This window comes from Homalodisca vitripennis, chromosome 6 (genome assembly GCF_021130785.1).
Source record: "Homalodisca vitripennis isolate AUS2020 chromosome 6, UT_GWSS_2.1, whole genome shotgun sequence".
Taxonomy (NCBI): domain Eukaryota; kingdom Metazoa; phylum Arthropoda; class Insecta; order Hemiptera; family Cicadellidae; genus Homalodisca; species Homalodisca vitripennis.
In genome coordinates, this window is record NC_060212.1 from 127,998,108 (window position 1) to 128,013,699 (window position 15,592).

Below are 15,592 nucleotides of genomic sequence, written 5' to 3' on the forward strand. Positions count from 1 at the left end.
TTGTCAAGATAATATACTCAATCATATACCTCAGAGGAATTTGTGGTTCCCTTGTCACATGTAACTAGAAAGGAGAAGTCATCAGTGCTAAACTTTTGCAAACGTATTTTCCTCAGCTCTACTCCTGAAATAACTATATCTGTTAAAAGTCCTTGAGTGGGTCAAAATTCTCTTAGTAGATAATAAATGAAAATGTCCAACTTTAAATAACTATTTATCTCTTGTAAATAACTTTTCTCTCCTTTCTCAGGGTGTTTTTGAATTAAAAAACTTCCTTAAATTGGTCCAAAATGCTTGTGTATTTCCAACACATCTTTACATACCAACTACGTCACTAAATTGAAGTCTAAAGCTTAAATGTTTAAATTGATTCACTAAATGAATGTAAACCCACTCAGAGACTTTTAAATATATTAGGATTAAATATTTGAACTATACAAATTAAGTTAACGAGCTCTAACGTTGGATTTCAGAACTAATTGAGATAACTCCCGCGGGCAATTTATCACACTATATGAATGATTTACCTCCTATGTAACTAATACAATAAAATTTATAAGTTTCCAGCGTTATATTTTGCAATTGGTCTGTTTCTGTAGTATGAGCTGCGACTCGCCGCTTCCTATAACTCTACTATCAGTTTTACGACAGTGGAGGTGCTCGTTAGAGACGTGAACGACAACCCTCCAGTGTTCGAGCGGCCCGCCTACAAGACTCAGATCACAGAGGAGGACGACAGGAACCTCCCCAAGAGGGTGCTGAAGGTTAGGCTTAACCGATGAAATGTAATTCATTGTAATATAAATGTTAGTAGATGTTGCTCAAGAAGGGCAATATTCGCAAATTGGCTTCCTCAACAACACCATCACTACAATAACCTGTAAAATGAAACTTTATTGTAATTGCTTTTAAATCAACGTAAGGGGAAAGAACTTGTGTTTTTAGATTTACAACTATGCCAGTAGATAAATGAAAATATATTTAAAGTATAAATTTGCATAGTGATGCCTTGTACGGTATGCGTAATTTAATATTTATTACAACTTAATGTTAATTACCTTAATATTAAAAGATATTTGAAAGGTATTTTATATTCAAAACATATTTAATTTTGCCTATTTACACACATATGTGACAGAAACGGTCAAATGCAAAAAATCATTATCGGTAAAGGTAATGGGTCTTGGTGCAATGGTAACATACGAGTCACCCACCAAATGAGATGAGAGAGCAGGGGTAGAATTCCTCCCGGGTTAAACAAATTCGAATACTTTTTATACTTACAATTTTTATTTTAAATTGTATATATGTATATATTATTTGTCTTTATTTTAAATGTTTAAGGGGGTTCGGTAGGCCCTATCCTTACAATGCTATATTCCTATATTTTATGTACCTTCTTCTCAGGAACAACTGGTTCGAATTACAGTAAAATTTTTATGTGTTATTTTTTAGGCCCTTATCATGAAATAGAGCGCAAAACATTTAGGTTTTTAAGAAAATTTCATTAAAAAAGAATTTTTTTTTAAATACAAGTTTTTTTGAAAAAATTTTATGTTATTTATTTTTTTGCGTAATTATTAAAGATTTTTTTTACAATGTTACGCGCTTAAAATGTGTATATTGGTGGCATGTACAAGTGTTTTTCTTTTTTCATAATGATCCATCTAATACTTCCTGAGATAAAGGTACATAAGTAAGAAAAAAAATTAAATTCCGGGAAATCAACGTTAAAGTTAAAATATACATTTGGTCTTACTTGGTAATATGTAACTGAAGTTAATGGCATCCTGCTCCATAACTGGGATCATCAGGATCCTCCAAATCTTCCCCATTCATCTTCCAACTTCCTTTTAGCGCTTTCACGGGATTGTCTGCTTCTTTTTGCAACTTCCGAGATCATGCGCTGAGCCTTTTTTAGCCGGGATATATCTTTATTTTTCATAGCATCACAAAAATTCTGCCCAACAATCAATCCCAGTTTCTTAAATACCATACACCTTGCTATGTTTCCTTTATTAAAAGTATTGATGGCATCATATACACCTAAGTTGAAGTGTGTGAATGCTTACAAACACGGTTTTCGGTAGGCGAGTCCAAATTATTTGGTTCACAGACTCATTGGGATTCTGTGATTTACCATGTAAGCACTTTTTTTAGAAGGTCAGGAGCACTAAGATCTTTGAAAATAGGTTTTAGCCCTCTCCATTATGGCAAGTGGTAGGTGAAAATAGTTTTCATGATCATATTTTTCATTTTGGACCAATGATTTTGGATATTTACACCAACTATCACTTCCTTTCGGGCAAAGTCCATGTTGAGGATTAGAGTTACTTGATAGTAAATGGTAGTATTCTGCCCATATAGCTTGCTTCATGTCATTCAAATTACCTATATTTTCTGCGTATGGCTAATCCGAAGTATTTTCTGAATTGATAATATAGCATCTGTTAGTCGTTGCGACCGCCTAAGGTTTTTTTCCATCAATTTTGTTTTGCCTTACCTTCTTTTAGTTTTTTAATGTCCTTAGGCGTGTGCCCATACGCTTTTGGACATGTCCAATGCACTCTAATTTTGTAACTGGACAGTCATTACCATAAGGCATGCTTTCTAATACACTAGCAAACCCTTTAGAGTCGCCGTCTCCAAGATATTTCAATATAGCGAACATCATAAGTTGGAACGGGACCGTTGAAATATTTTACAGGCTCCTACCACTTTCCATACCCCCACTTACTCCTTGGCAATTAGCACTGCAATTATCATCATGATGGCCAGTAAAACTTGCCTCTACAACGACAGTACTTAGACAGTATGACGGCATCTACAACTTTACCAGTATCAAACACTTGTAGCAGTTACAACGCCATTTTGAGATGTATGTCCACGCTTTTGCCAAGTGCCGTCGATGGCAACACACAAATCCCTATTTCCATCATTTATTTTCACTGCTTCTTCTACAGCCTCTTTCATAAATGTAAAACATATATCCTCAGCTGTAGACCCTAGAACTCTAATGTATTCACTAAACTTTGTAGGAGGTTTAGGCAAGTTTTAGCACGCCCGCAAAGAGTTTCACAAGCGACCTGGCCCCTTCCATAGTACGCATACCGTACACGAACCTAACATTTAGGTCATACATTTTATTGTGTGATGGGTTATCAGGTAAAGTACAGCAATTTTCATATGAAGCTAATGTCTTTTGTACTACAACCTGAACATGTAAAATCACCTGAAAAGAAAAGTCCAACACGCCTACCGACTTTGAAATCAATTGCTTCATGGCAATGTTTACAAACTGCTATATTAGAAATTATATTCAACAAACTATTCAAATCAACTATTTCATAGGCTAGACTAGGGCTCACCATCAACAATAGATTGGTAGTTATTGGAAATATTTCCTAGTTTTGCTTTTGAAGCACTAACTGGTTCATCTAGACTAGTCATATCTTCCAAAACATCAGCATTAGGACTATGCCTAATTTCAGTTTCTACTGTCTTCTTACAAAATAATACTCGTTTCCTTTTCTTGAAACACTAGTACTCCTAGGCATTTTGAATGATATATTCTTCTAAAACACTAGACACAACACTTTAGAAAAATAATTGTAATGTGTATTTACATTTTGAGTTTTTCACAATAAAGAATAAACTCATGAATGTAAACAAACAATGTTTTCTTACTTCTCTTGTCTGCTGTTTATTGGCACAATACTTCAGGTTAGCCAACCATTGAAAGAAAAACAACTGTTTCTGGATGCTAGTTATTATAACAAATAAATAATAGTATTGGTCGTTACCATAGATACAATTCTGGTAAAAATTGCAGCTGTGCAGACAATAATGTTGTATATTTTTTTTTAATACTTCCCATTGTCAGAATTAATTAATTTTTATGTCAAAATGTTCAGAAAACAACACAGAAAAAATAAATTGAAATAAAAAAAATTTATAATTTTTTAATTTTTTAAACCTACCGAACACCCTTAACTGAGGGCAACTAAGATTCTTAATCGATTTTTAAAACAATATATATATAAAATATATATATATATATATATATAAATTATATATATATATAATATATATATATATAAATCAATATGTATTCTCTTCATGTAGAAATAAAAAAACCAAATATTGGTAAACTCTTTTTATAAATTTTTTGTATGTCAGCATACTTCTTAAGATAACAGTGTATAAATATTTACAAAATTAAAATAATGAAACTAACTAAATACAAACAAGAAAATGAACTGAAATATAGAATAATAAACTATTATTTTATTTTTTTTATTATTTTTCTTTTTTATTTTTTTTATTATTCTATTTCAGTTCATTTTCTTGTTTGTATTTAGTTAGTTTCATTATTTAATTTTGTAAATATTTTATACACTGTTATCTTAAGAAGTATGCTGACATACAAAAAATTTATAAAAAGAGTTTACCAATATTTGGTTTTTTATTTCTACATGAAGAGAATACATATTGATATTATATATATATATATATATATATATATATATATATATATATATATATATATATATATATATATATATATATTATAACGCTTTTTAGAATTAGATGGATTGAACATTTTTCCCAGACCCTCCCAGAAGTAAATTTCAAATTAACCTCAAAAACTATAATGAACAATATATTTACTTTCGCATAGCTCTAAGTAATAAAGTAACAATCGAATATGCTTATCCTAATTTTATTGAATTCCATTACACTGCATGTTTCTTAGCGATGACAAGGTAGCAAGATTATATTATTAATAACTTCACTGAGAAGTTTTGTCAAAAAAAAAAAAATACAGTAAGACGGAATATGTTTTTTAGAAGCTGGAATTTGATTTTAGTAGTGTTGTAGTTTAAGCTTTTAGTATTTAAACCTTAAAAGGATTATGGAAGTAAAATATGCTGCAAAGTGAGAGAAAGATTCTGATTTTGGCTAGGTAGTGGCAGTGGACGGCGATATCGACCGCCCTCAGAACATCATCTATTCACTGACTGGACAGGGGATCGACCCGGACAACCCTACCAATAGTAAATTCACGATAGATAAGCGATCAGGAGAGATCTTTGTACTAAAGGTGATTACACTTTATTTCATCTTGTAGACGTTTTTCTTTTATCCTACTATTGTAATTGTATTCTAAACTTATGTTACATTAACATGGTAATTTTAAAACAGGTAAGTGTTTATTGACCGATCTCTCGCATAATGAATTAGAATCCTGTTAAGATAGGTTGAGCTACAGTAGAAAGGAAAGAAATTGAAGTAAAAAAAATTATGGTTGCCTGTAAAGTCGGTTTTACGGGCGAAGATTTTACGTGACAACGTCTTTTTCTCGGTAGAATATTTATTGATATGAATATTATTAAATTGCACAATAGGAACAAGGAATTGAATGAAAATAAGAATTGCGCAAATTTTAACTATAGAAATATATTTTGTTTACTAAAACATTGTACATAATTTGAAATTAATTAAAATTTGTTATTGTAAATGGTAAAGTTGAATAAAACATTTACTAAAATTGGAATTTGAAATTCTTGCTAAACACAAACTCCGCGCGTGGTGATTGGTCGGTTTAGTTCGTTTGTTTGGTCACACTGTTATGACAGGTTAGAGGTTATAATAAATTTGTTATTTTAAATGTTTGACTAGCAATACGCGCTGTTTCTTCTCAATCGACTGAATTACGATAGATTACAGAGTGATTTAAACTAATAATTTACTTAACACTATCAACATTTGTCAATAGTATGACATAACCTATAAACTCAGTTTCTCAACTTTTGTGTCAATCTAACAATTAATCAATCAATCATAGTTTACGATAATGAAATATCAGTGTACAATTATTTACCTTTATTGTTGTAGTTGTTGTAACTGACGAATCTAAGCACTCCACATTTTCACGAATAAACATAGTTATCTGCTTTATCCCGTGCGGCGGACCCACAGTTATCTGCTTTATCCCGTGCGGATCCCGTGCGGCGGACCCACTGGACGGGCATCATAACGTTACAGGGCGTTACACTTTTTCATGAGTGACTCCGAGCCGCAACCTAATTTAAGACGTTGTCACGTCAAAATAAATAATACGTATTATGATGCGTTACTTACGTAAATGTAAACACAGAACGTATCATCTGTGTCCAGAGATTTCTGGCCGGAAACCTTTCATTTATATCAAAGCAAGTGATAGAGCGAATGGAAGTAGATTACGCTTGACTTTGGTTTTATTGAAACCCGTTCCAGTGAACGCGCCTCAATAACATCGCTGAAACGATGGATTTTTTATGTATGCGAAAAATGTAACCGTCGAATGTTTGACTGTCGGATCAAAGAAGTGAAAACGTCACAGTTATTTACAAAATAAAACATCCGCAAGGTTCACTTTTTTTATCCCGTAATATATTACGATAAACTCAGGTCTTTATTTATTTATATTCAACTTTTTCACAAGTTATAATTGAAAATATTTTATGATAAAATTTTAATTTTAACTATCCCCGTAAATGATTCTTCTTAGAACATTCAAGCCGAATTTTAGGAGAAGTTCTTCTGTAAAGAGTGCATGTGTAAACGTGTGTATTGATAAATTTTGTAGATATTAGGCTAAGACAAATTGAAAAGATTTAGGCAAATTAGGAATTTAAAATTATATATTTATTTAGATTGATTATATAATATATATATATAATATAATATATTATTATTATATATTTTATACGATAATTTTAATTTATATAATTTTGTATAATAATATATAATAATTTTATTATAAATTTTATATAATAATTTTATATAATATTATTTTATATAATAATTATATAAATTATATTGTATATAATTGACTTGTCTTGTTCATTTTTCATATTGAAACTATGTATTTCCGTAATATATTAACATTTTTATATCAATCCAAATTAAATAGGTATTATTAATTAGCTGCGTATAATATAATATAACTGTATTTTTCAAATAGATTACCAAAATTCATAAAAGAATAAACTTTAAAATTTAATAGGAAAGTTGGATTTGAGTTCAATCTATAATGTTTTTAGATTTCTACTTTAAAAATTGTTTAAAAAAAATATTCGCCTCTCTCAATTAGAATTCTATAAATACTAACACATAACACAGGGAATTGCATTTTGTCTTGGAAATTATTTTCTAATGATATTTAATTTTCGATGAAAATTTATATTATTCATTAGAGATATATTTTTAAATTTTCTTCGATGAAAGTAAATTTAATTAATTCCGTAATGACTTAAGGATTTCAAGACTTAGGCTTTTCAAGATATAAAGTATTGCGCATACATTGAAATAACATAAAAGAATTCATACAATGACGGCGTACTGATCACTATATGTTATAAACAAAAGTCCAAAGAATTAGGTTATTATACTGTAGATTGCTATTTATAGCCCCTAGACCGTGACCAGCCTCGAGGCCGGCCCAGCTGGAAGTTCACGGTGTTCGCTCAAGACGAGGGAGGAGAAGGACTTGTTGGCTACGCGGACGTCCAAGTAAACCTCAAGGACATCAATGACAATGCGCCCGCGTTTCCTCATCACATCTGCTACGGTAACATCACCGAGAACGGTGAGGCGGGTAAGTATTGCAATATATAATTATCAAATAAGAAGCCCCTCTTGAGGCAGAGGTTGTCTCTCGCACGCACCCAATCCCAAATTCACGAGCGCAAAGGAGTAAGGCCAGGAGATACCTCCAAATGTCTGTCCAACTATGTGGACTATATGAATATTGAGTTTTTATTAACCGAATGTGGTAATTTCCATATTATACAGTTATCTGGTTTAATAAATGTGTAATTATGTTTAAAATCTATATTTATTAGTAGCTATAGGATTAAAGTACATATGCCTATAATCTATGCTATGACGCAATCACTGTTTGTTAATAATATGGAGTTTATACGGGTTTTCAGAACGCAAAAAAATTTTTTACAGTATTTGTATATTGAACAATATTAATAATAATAGTTCGTTTATCGCATTTTGGCAATAAGACATTTCATTGCAAAAGTCAGGTTTAAGTTATTAGTGCAAAATCCCTACTATACATATTCATACTTACAATATTATTTTAAACATACATCTATTGCCCATTCACGCCAACATTCATTTGACATGAGATTTGGAGCTCTAACTAATTAATTTTTATGTAAATTTTGATTCTAATTCTCCCAGCAGCCAGCCATGAACTCACTGACAGAAAAAAACACATTCGACACTAGTCAGAACAACAATCAGAAACTCATAGAGTGACTAATTCCCCTTGTATTTTAGTTCATAAGGCTATCTTTCTTTTTTCTCGTGTATCAATATAAATTATAATTGCTCTCTTTTTCACTTTATATACATGTGGGTTATTAAGTAGATTTAATCGTTATAAACATGAAAATCCTAAAATGTATTTCTATACTTGCTACTGTTTAAAAATTCCCAAACTGTATTGATAAGTAACCATACAACACACATGGTTTTTATTACCATTTTTATTCAACGCAAATATTAATTTAAAATTAATAAAAAATTTACAATTAGTATATTTTATATAAGTATACTGCACATTATTGTAGTTATGTTAGAATAGTGTAATATACACAATAGTCTAAACAGTTTACAGTTTCATAATTTTTTGCATACTAAACTTAACTTCACTACAAGTTTTTTTTATGTCACTCAGGCTTTATCTCGTTAATATGCTGCTTTCTTTTTTTATAAACAAAATTAGCTTGGATACGTTAATGTTGTAGCTAGCTGGTATTAACAAAGTATGAACCTCAGGGGCTGTGGTTATGACGATGTCAGCCGTCGACTATGATGATCCTGCAGAAGGAACTAACGCTAGGCTCACCTACTCTATCGAGAAGAATGTGATAGAGGAGGAGACTGGTGCGCCAATATTCGATATCGAATCAGCCACAGGAACGATCAGGACCGCGGTGTGTTGCCTGGACCGGGAGAGGACGCCTGACTACGCAATCCAGATCGTCGCGGCGGACGGAGGAGGGAAGAAAGGTCAGGTATTTTTTAGAATATACCCAAGTAATGCTCACTCAGCCTTGATTTTCACGATTTAAAAACAAACTTTGTATTTATAAGGGCTTTTTTACAAATCATTCATTCAGGCAGAAGCTTGTTTCGCTGAAATAATTTATCGCTTTTCATTTATTTCTATTCTTGTAATGTTCACGTTTATTTGATCTTTTAGTAACGATGTTCCAGAAATCTGACTGTAATTGTTATTGCAAAATTTTCTAAATCTTCTGAATCCTCTAAAAATACTTTAAATCAATTCCTTACGGTATAGAGTATCAGTAAATGTTATTTTCAGTATTTTCAAAACGCTATAACATTTTATATTCATTAGCGGAACCATAAAACTGATTGCAGATTGTGCAGTATACACACGATAGCATGTATTCGCATATATTTGATTTAGTTTATGTTACAAAAGTAGAACACTACGTTTCTAGGTTTGGAATATATCCTCTTCATCAGGTGTCAAAACTGCATAAAGTTTTTTAATCTCTTTCCTCTGGTCTGAGTAATGAGTTATTCATTGCGCTCGTTCTTCGAAATGTCATGGTTGATCATTTCTTTAATCACTCTAGACCTTTAGGCGTATGATTTAGTTAAAATATATTTATTTGAAGATGAAGAGCATGATTTGTCGGAGACAAAAGCCTAAAATTAGTTCAAGTTTATATTTTTTAAACTTAATATTATCCTTTCAGTTATTGGAACTTGATGAGAATTATACATTTTTAATCTTGCAACGTAATGTCCTATTAACCACGAATAGTTTTCAGATAAAATTGCATTCCAGAGAATGCAAAGATGTAAAGATTCATCGATAGTTACAAATTTGAAACCATTATTTTAACGATTGAAACTATTTTATACCAAGGATAATTCAAAGATGCCTAGTTTATTTCTATATGAATATATTATTTTTTGTTACAGGTTTGATTCAAACCATCTTCATAATTCGTTATCACCCTATTATTGGTATAAGTGCGTTCAATAATAACCAATTATTTGTTTTGTTTTACTCAGGAACTGGCACTGCGTCAATACGTGTAACAGATGTAAATGACAGACCACCCCAGTTTACAAAGGATGAATGGCTGACGGAAGTGTTAGAGACTGACGGTACCAGTCTTCCGTCAGAGCCCATCCTGACCGTCACCGTCCTTGATGAGGATGAGAAAAATGACTTCCAGTACAAGGTTATTTTCATAACCATTTTAAATGTGTTATTATAGTTTTTGAAGGTGAAAAAGTCTATCGTGCAGTTCCAAGCGCTTAGAAAAAAGTTGAAAAAAATTTATATTTGTTTAGGTAATAGAGAACAGTGGATTTGGGGCTGACAAATTCTCGATGATGCGCAATCCTGATGGATCGGGATCTCTTCTAGTGGTTCAACCACTGGATTTTGAAGATACCCTTCACAAAAACGGGTTTCGCTTTAGGATACAAGTGAACGATCAGGTAAGCACACATAGGAATTTCGGTTTGCTTTTAAAATCCAGGCATTTCTAAGCATTTAATAAATACTTTTTGACATCTCTTACTGTTAAAGTCTTTAATTTACCAGGGTGTAAAAGGAGAGGCCGACAAAAATCACGTTGCATACTCATGGGTGGTCGTAAAGCTGAAGGACATCAATGACAATTTCCCGCAATTCGAAAGGTCACACATAGAAGTCACTGTGGAGGAGGATGCAGAAGTTGGGACTCCTTTGGAGGTATTTCGAGCAAAAGATCCCGATCAAGGCAGCAATGGCAAGGTAGTTTACAACATAGACCGAGCTACCGACCGCAGAAGGAACTTCCGCATCAGTCAAGATGGCACAGTATCCATTCAGAGAGCACTGGATAGAGAGGAGAGATCAAACTATACGGTACGTCTTCGTAAAAGTAGTACGAAATACTTATTTACAGTTTCAGCCACTATAACTAATAACATATTGGTATAACATATTGTAATAATATTTTGTTTGTTATTAGTTGAAGGTCCTAGCAGCAGACGAGGGGTCTCCAGCCCGTACGGCTACAGCTTCTATGTCCGTCACAGTTTTGGATGTGAATGACAACGCTCCAGTGTTTACACAACAGTACCGACCGGTTGTGATGGAAGGAGAGCCCAGCACCAAGGTGGTTGAGTTAGTCGCCAAGGATGCAGACGATTCCGAGAGGGGAAATGGACCTCCATTCACATTCAACATTGATCCTGAAGCTGATGACATTCTGAAAGCTTCATTCAAGGTGGAAAATATTCCAAGTAAGTTCTTCGATTTCTCTCATCCACGATATTGTATACGCCTTTTTGCGTAATATATAATAAAAGTAGCCACAGTTTGTAAGATAATTATAATGTATAGTTAACATATTAATCTTTTTATTTCTCGATTAATATTTAAATACAACTTTGTAATGGAAAAAAATATACTTCTTGTATTTTTAATGACACGGGCATTAAACTTTAATAAATCCACAATTGAAACTTTCTTAAGCATGATTTATTTTGTACTTTTTAGACTAACAATAAAGTCTACTCAATTAAGAGTGATAAATGCGTTTATATAAATTTAAAACCATAACTAAAACTTTTGAATTATTATAGTTTTTCAAACACAGAATCTTAAAGTATGAATCATATTAAAAATGCTGTTTATGCACATTATCATAAAAAAACTTATAACTTGATAATTTTTTGCAATTATCAATGAACATTAGTAGTTGAAGTTTTATATGATGAAAAACCAAAGCATAATAACTTATCTACAAGGATATTAAAAACCTTACTTTATCAAGGTATGATTAGTTATTATGATAACCGTAGAGAGATCAGTTATGCAAGATATTTAACGAATGTGTTGTACCCTTAATTTACCTGCAGTGGAGCTTCTGTCATCGTTGTCAACATTTTAAGGGTTACACTACATTTTAAAGTACATCTTTTATCATCTTCAGACGGTTATTATTATTATCTTTACTACGTTCTGTAACTGTTTTGTGTTTGGGTTTTTGAGGTAGTATAGGTTATTTATTGTAATTGATAGTTATGAAAATAATCAACTCGTGTCGATACACAGGTTCTGCCTATGCAGTCAGGCATTTACAAATAGTTATATTGATATAATAATTTTCCTAATGCATTGTTATTATATGTTTTTATTCTAATATAACTTGAAAATTATGGTTGGAATAGAAGTTTTTTAGTTTTGTTTATCTTATCTATACAGGTCCAGGAAAAATAGATAATCAAATAGTACTAGATTCCGCTTTTGAATATGGAAACAGTAGTCTGGACCATACAGGTTTTGTACCAATAATATTTTTAGATCTATTAGGGAGAGATATTTAGTTGTGACTGAGAGGGATTAGCCTTACTGGCCTCGGACCAAACCTAATGCAAGTTGTTGTTTTGTAATAGTTATGCTTTGTTGTAGTATGTACTAGTTGTTATTGCAATTTACAAATAATAATAACTGTTTGTAGGAGGGGCTGGAGGTAACGGCACAGGAGTGGTCTGGTCTACACGGGTCCTGGACCGAGAGGAACGCAAGGAGTACTTGGTCCCGATTGTGATCCGGGACTCTGGACACCCAACCATGACCGGAACTAGCACTCTAACCGTAATCGTGGGAGACGTTAATGACAACCCCATGTATGGGGGATCTAAACATATTCTTGTCTACAACTATATGGTAAGTATATTGCTATTTATTGTACGATAGTGAAGAATCAGTGAGTTTAGCAGTAATTTAAGGTATCCAAAATTATTTCTTGTACTCACCAATTAACATTATTCAGATTATAAATAACTATTAGGTTTTATACTTCTGTTATTTTATGAGACCAATAATTTAGTATCACATTTTAAATTATTAAGGTCTGCAAGTAAATTATCTTAATTTGGCATTAAAATAATGTAAAATCTGCCAAGTACTGTTCCAATATCAACGATCACAATATTATTTAATTATAAAGTTTAGAAATAAATGCTTTAACGCTTATACATTTCTTTTTAGGTAATTAAGTGACTATGTATAATATCAATTGACTAGTCACCTTTAGTTGTATTAGTTAAAGGTTACGTCCTATTTATAATTTAGTCCTAATCTTTTTATTCAGCCGTAAACGTATCCAATATTAAATATGTTTCAGTAGTATTAAAATTATTTGTGTTTCGTGAAAATTAAAAACAATTATGATATTATATTTCAATAATCACTGAATCACAAAATGTACTTGCTCCGCCGGGACTCGAACCCGGACCTCTCACTTGCCGGGTGAATGTGCTACCATTACACCAGAGTCCTCACCTTTTACGATTCAATTATTCTGTATTTGGCCGCATCTGTCACATATGCGTTTAAATAACCAAACTAACATATGATCGGAAGACCAAATACCTGTCAAACGACTTTTATTTACATTCGTTAAATTTGTATAAGTGGCAATAGCCTAATGGTTATTTAAACGCATATGTGACAGATGCGGCCAAATACAGAATAATTGAATCGTAAAAGGTGAGGGCTCTTTTGTGTAATTGTAGCACATTCACCGAAAAGTAAGAGGTCCAGGTTCGAGTCCCAGCGGAGCAAGTACTTTTTGTGATTCAATGTTTATTGAAATGAAATTCGGCTATTGCCATTTATACAAATTTAATGAATGTAAATAAATTATGATAAACATATATATTATTAGTGTAAACTGTTAGTTGTATGACAAATTTTCCATTAATTTCATTAATTATAATGTTGTTATTTCATCCATAATGGGATTTGAACGTAATCTTATATATGTGGTATTTATAGTGATAGAGTAAAGCCGTTCATAAAACACACATTAGAAGACTGAACATTGAGCAATGTGCCATTACATATATTTCTAATCTAATGTCGTATTATTCATCTTCATACACTTCTATATTTCTGGCAGTTAATTCTACTTTCCTTTATTTAACTAAAATAATTTTATGACTAACACTGACAAAAGTGTTTAAAAATTATTAATTCCTGTTTGGAATTTTATTTTGACGATGGATGTTTGCAAAGTAAACAGGATTTTCCGGACATTTGTCATCATTCTGTGATACAATACAATCAGTACCACCAATATTATTTTTTAACTTCAATGACATAATTATCATTAAATATATTATTGTAGAATCTTTTACGACATACACAATATGGTAAAGTCAACCATCCATGCTCCTTTGCTGATCTGATGAAAAATAAGATTGAGGTCATTAACGCGTACCCATAACAATAATGTATTACACAAAACTGAAAGTCTGATATTTAAAAATGAAAAGGAGTTATTGAAATCTTATATATCTTCAAAATTTTTTAAAAGGGTGTTGGGTTTTATTAAGCTGTAAGATTCTAGTACGGAAAATTTACTAAAAAGCACAAAAGTATCAATTTAACTGCTTTTAAGTTCAAAGTTCAAGTTCAAAACTCTTTATTCAAGTCAACATTTTTTAGTACATAAATCTCACAGATCCCAATGCACCTCACAGGGCGCGTGCGGGTGTTGTTGTGTGTTGCGGGGGTTGTTGTTGTTGTTGTGTGTTGCTTTATCCCTTTAAGTATTTTTTATGTAGCTACAACACTGTATGTTAAATATGCTAAATATCATGCACCCAATTTGAAAGTAATCCCAAGTATAAATTCCTACTCACTTACATTGAAACGGAAATAAAAATAATATCAGTGTTTTAATGAAATGAAACTAAGTTACTGGATATGATAGATTTTCATTGCCGGATAAAATAATTCTATCAGTAAATCAATAATATTAAATAATAATTTACGAATCCAATAAAACAAAACAACTTTGATTTTCCGTGTCTTAACAGTCATATACAATATAAAAACATTATACCATTCTGAACTTCAACCAATTATTTACTAACGTTTTGATCAATTTATCTCGAATTTTTTTTTATGAAGGATAACAATTAGAAGTAAAGGAAGGTTTGACAACTTCTGCTAAGGTAAAATACTACAGCACTCTGATATCAACCCAAGTATAAATATTTTACGGTGTCAACCCCGAGTCGCGATCGTAAAATCTGCAGAAAGACAGGAGTTCGGAGGGACACAATATGCAAGGGTACAACGTTGTTACTTACCGTATCTCTAAAGTTAGGGTTTTATTTCTCCACTGTGAATTGTAATTTTATTATCAACATTATTGCGATAATTTACTCTTATAGTTTACAAACATGAACTGGTGACGTATATATATAGCACTCATCTATAATTACATCAAATCGCTTCTTTATATTAAATTTTATGACTGTAAGTACTAAATGTAAAGAAATTAGGTAAATTAAATATAATTTAGTTTTTGTGATATTTTACAGTTCATTTAAATCTTCACCCAACCTAAGAAATAACTATTAAAAGCTTTTCTGAAGCAGGGATATAAAAGTTGAAAGAAGTTAATAAAAAGTCTACGCCTTATCACGTGTAGCAGCAACGACTTAATTTCAAAAAGGAATATTTATAAATAAA

The 15,592-nt window shown here is 31.7% G+C and overlaps 1 protein-coding gene across 1 annotated transcript in view; it reads left to right on the forward strand.

Moving 5' to 3' along the window:
* The window catches only part of LOC124364915 (neural-cadherin-like), an 85,964-nt gene that overhangs the window by 42,205 nt on the left and 28,167 nt on the right, over window positions 1–15,592 (forward strand). The window contains exons 4-12 of the mRNA XM_046820722.1: window positions 600–764; window positions 4,967–5,104; window positions 7,456–7,642; window positions 8,842–9,075; window positions 10,117–10,289; window positions 10,402–10,551; window positions 10,658–10,963; window positions 11,070–11,343; window positions 12,564–12,772. Of these exons, the coding sequence (XP_046676678.1) occupies window positions 600–764; window positions 4,967–5,104; window positions 7,456–7,642; window positions 8,842–9,075; window positions 10,117–10,289; window positions 10,402–10,551; window positions 10,658–10,963; window positions 11,070–11,343; window positions 12,564–12,772 (1,836 nt within the window). The remainder of the gene's footprint in view (window positions 1–599; window positions 765–4,966; window positions 5,105–7,455; window positions 7,643–8,841; window positions 9,076–10,116; window positions 10,290–10,401; window positions 10,552–10,657; window positions 10,964–11,069; window positions 11,344–12,563; window positions 12,773–15,592) is intronic.